This window comes from Austrofundulus limnaeus, unplaced genomic scaffold, assembly GCF_001266775.1.
Source record: "Austrofundulus limnaeus strain Quisiro unplaced genomic scaffold, Austrofundulus_limnaeus-1.0 Scaffold164, whole genome shotgun sequence".
Lineage (NCBI taxonomy): Eukaryota > Metazoa > Chordata > Actinopteri > Cyprinodontiformes > Rivulidae > Austrofundulus > Austrofundulus limnaeus.
In genome coordinates this window covers 254,637-257,660 of record NW_013952566.1, presented here as the reverse complement: position 1 = coordinate 257,660, position 3,024 = coordinate 254,637, and the positions used below count along the sequence as shown (strand labels likewise).

At 37.6% G+C, this 3,024-nt stretch overlaps 1 protein-coding gene across 4 annotated transcripts in view; it reads left to right on the top strand.

Moving 5' to 3' along the window:
• The window catches only part of sorcs2 (sortilin-related VPS10 domain containing receptor 2), a gene marked incomplete at its 5' end in the record, with an annotated part of 345,732 nt that overhangs the window by 300,314 nt on the left and 42,394 nt on the right, over positions 1–3,024 (top strand). For all 4 annotated transcript variants that reach the window (XM_014017240.1, XM_014017239.1, XM_014017238.1 and 1 more), the window contains 1 exon segment: positions 2,292–2,471. In XM_014017240.1, the coding sequence (XP_013872694.1) occupies positions 2,292–2,471 (180 nt within the window).

Here is a 3,024-nt window from a genome sequence, read left to right as displayed (position 1 = left end):
GACAGACATCTAGTGGTCAACTGGAGCAACTACATGGAAAACTTTCGTTTCCCACCACAAACCAAATCTGTCGTGTACCCGAAATGCATCGCTTCAGTTTTCCAATAAACAGTTTCAAATTACTTTATTGATGCTTCTTTAATGAAAAATTTACAACAAACAAAAGAAAAAGACAAAGAAGCAGCCGAACTAGCAATCCTCAACAACTTTTTAAAGAATCAGCCGAACTAGCAATCCTCAACAACTTTTTAAAGAATCAGCCGAACTAGCAATCCTCGACAACTTTTTAATTTTTACACCAGGATCTAAAAGGTCTGTTTCAGGAGCTCACATCCCCAGCAATCGGCGGTTGTAGGATTAAGCTGTAAAAGGGTTCACACACCGCTAGTTGGCAGTGTTGTGCATATATTTTGCATGAATTTTTGCTGGCTAGTAAGTGTCAAATTGAACTTGTGCTTTAAAATTAGCTTCTGCTAGTTTTTCTATGGCATAAGCGCTTTTGAGGTTGCGGACCTAAATATTTACATAAGYGCTTTAGAAATTGCAGAGCTAATTTTTGTATTAGTGCTGCCCACCACTACAAACCAAAAGCGTGATTGGGCAAAGTGACTATTTTGGGTGGGGTTTGAAGAATGCCGGGCAGCTGTGGGGATGTGTAGCTCAGTCAAAACAGCCAGAAAGCACCTACCCTTTTAAATATAAATAATAATTTTAATCATAACTCGAGARAAGAAGGTACTGCTTGCAACAAATTTAAGTCAATAAATTATACTTGCATGTTCACAATTACCATTACCGGTACTTCCTCTTGTTACTTGCCCCACAAGACAAGTCAACTCGACTAATCGTGATTTTGCCAAAATTCGCCCACCCAAGAACCTCCCACTATATTCCAAATTGTCAGTCACAATCACAATTTTCCCGCACACTGAGGAACCCAGATGTCTGGTTTTCATGGCGTCTGAAATGATGGAATCACTGATCCGCTGTCTCACATCTTGTTGAATTATAAACCAGCCTTATTCAGAGGAGACACCATTCAGCAGTAAGAGGTAATGCAGTTGAAGGACTATTCTGTGCAAAACCTAAATTTTATCAATCCTTCCTTCCTCATCTGGCAGGACTGGCCATGATAAGGAAGAGGCGTGAATTAGACCAGTCCTGCTTCATGTATTTCACAACCAGTACAGGCACAAGCCTCGCATCACAAATCCACCACGCTTCCTTGTGCACAACAGGACTTAAGTGCTATGATAAATAAAAAAACGAATTTCCTGTGAAAACACAATGTGAATATTTTTTGATGATTATTATCGCTGAAAATGGCTGAAGAAGCTGGAATATTTTTAAACACTGAACTATTAATGCTTGCTGAATTTTGACAGTTGAGGTGGAACCCACAACTAGCTTAATGATTGCTGAAATTTGCTGAAGGGAGCAGCTGAAAAATACAGAAAAAAGTCATATGAAAAGTAAAAGCAGTAGAAATATAGCTGAAAGGGGCAGGAAAAGCTGAAGAGGGCAGAAAGAAAGTGAAAGGAACACAAGGTAGCAGAAGATGAAGTTGAAATTAGAAGAATATCAGAAAATGTCATATTGATAGATAAAAAAGCAGAAAAAGCTAAAATCAGCTAAATAGAAGCTGAAGGAAGCTGAAACAGCACAGATGTGTTAAAAAGTTGAACCAGAACAAAATGTAAAAGGTGTAGTAAAGATTTATGAACATTTTCAAGAACGCTCCTTTCATTTTCAAAAGAAAAACAAAAGTAGTATAAAAAACTAAAGATCTTGAAAAGTATAAATTGCTGAAATACCAAGYCATGGCCAGAATTTTTTGAAGGAGCTGAACGTTTTGATATATAAATTGATAAAATAGCACAAAAATTGCAAAAGAAGATCTGTGTCGACAAATGTACTGAAGAAAAACTGATCTCATCTGTATGAATGCTTGATAAACATTCACACAATAACTCACCACAGCCTCGATATGGAAGTTTTTGTTCTCCTCAAACCATTGTGGATGCTTTTGAGAACCCACTGTGTTGTTCATTTGTGTCTAAAGACTTTGCCAAGAACTTGACTGATTGTTTTACTTTATAGCAGTGCTGGAGCCTTATAATTTTACACATTAACTTTTCCTCTCAATGGTGGCACTGTATTATCTATCTTTTTGTTCTTTCTTCAGGTTCATTGCTCTTTCTTCACATCTCTAGCCATGATTAGCAAGGATCTCAGATTTTGTGAAGAACACACTTTCTAACGTAATTTCTGCCTTTGTTTCTYACTTCCAGGATGTTCAGATAGTGAGTACAGACGAGAACCAGGTTTTCCTTGCCCTCCAGGAGTGGTACCAGTCCGACACATATAATCTGTACCAATCGGACCCCCAAGGCGTCTACTACTCCATGATCCTGGAAAATGTGCGCAGCACCAAGCAGCCAGAGGAGAATGTCCTCATTGATATCCTTGAGGTGAGATGATAGAAAGCCTCTGTATCACATGCAGTAGTTTTATTTTAAATGAGCACTCACAAAAGACTGAATATTGTGTGTATTTGGTGTAAACTGGGAAAACTACTAAAGCCAGATTCCAGCAGAGTTGGAGATTCTTTACATCCAAACAGTGTTCCATAGACCTCAGCAACCAGTGGGCATGAAAGCACCTCTTCCAAAGATTTAAAAAGCAGCACTTAGTCACACTTAAGAGGATAATGTCTACACTACATTTTAATAATCTTATTATCAATAAATCCCATTAAAATACCAAAACCAGCAAAGTGCCACTTGGTTTTTCTATGACTTCCCTATTTTGTGAGCAGCATTTACAACAAAATACATAGTTTTCCTAGTCAAATCTGTTAAAGTTTTATTTAAAAAAGCACAATGGTGAGGCTCTTCAGCAACAGAATAGACTTTTGTTTGTGAAAATAACAAGTTTCTTATAAATGCCGAACAACCTCAAAAAGCTTCAATCCATCGGATTAGTTCTTCATTAGTTTACCATTTGGATGTTTCAGCCCATAGA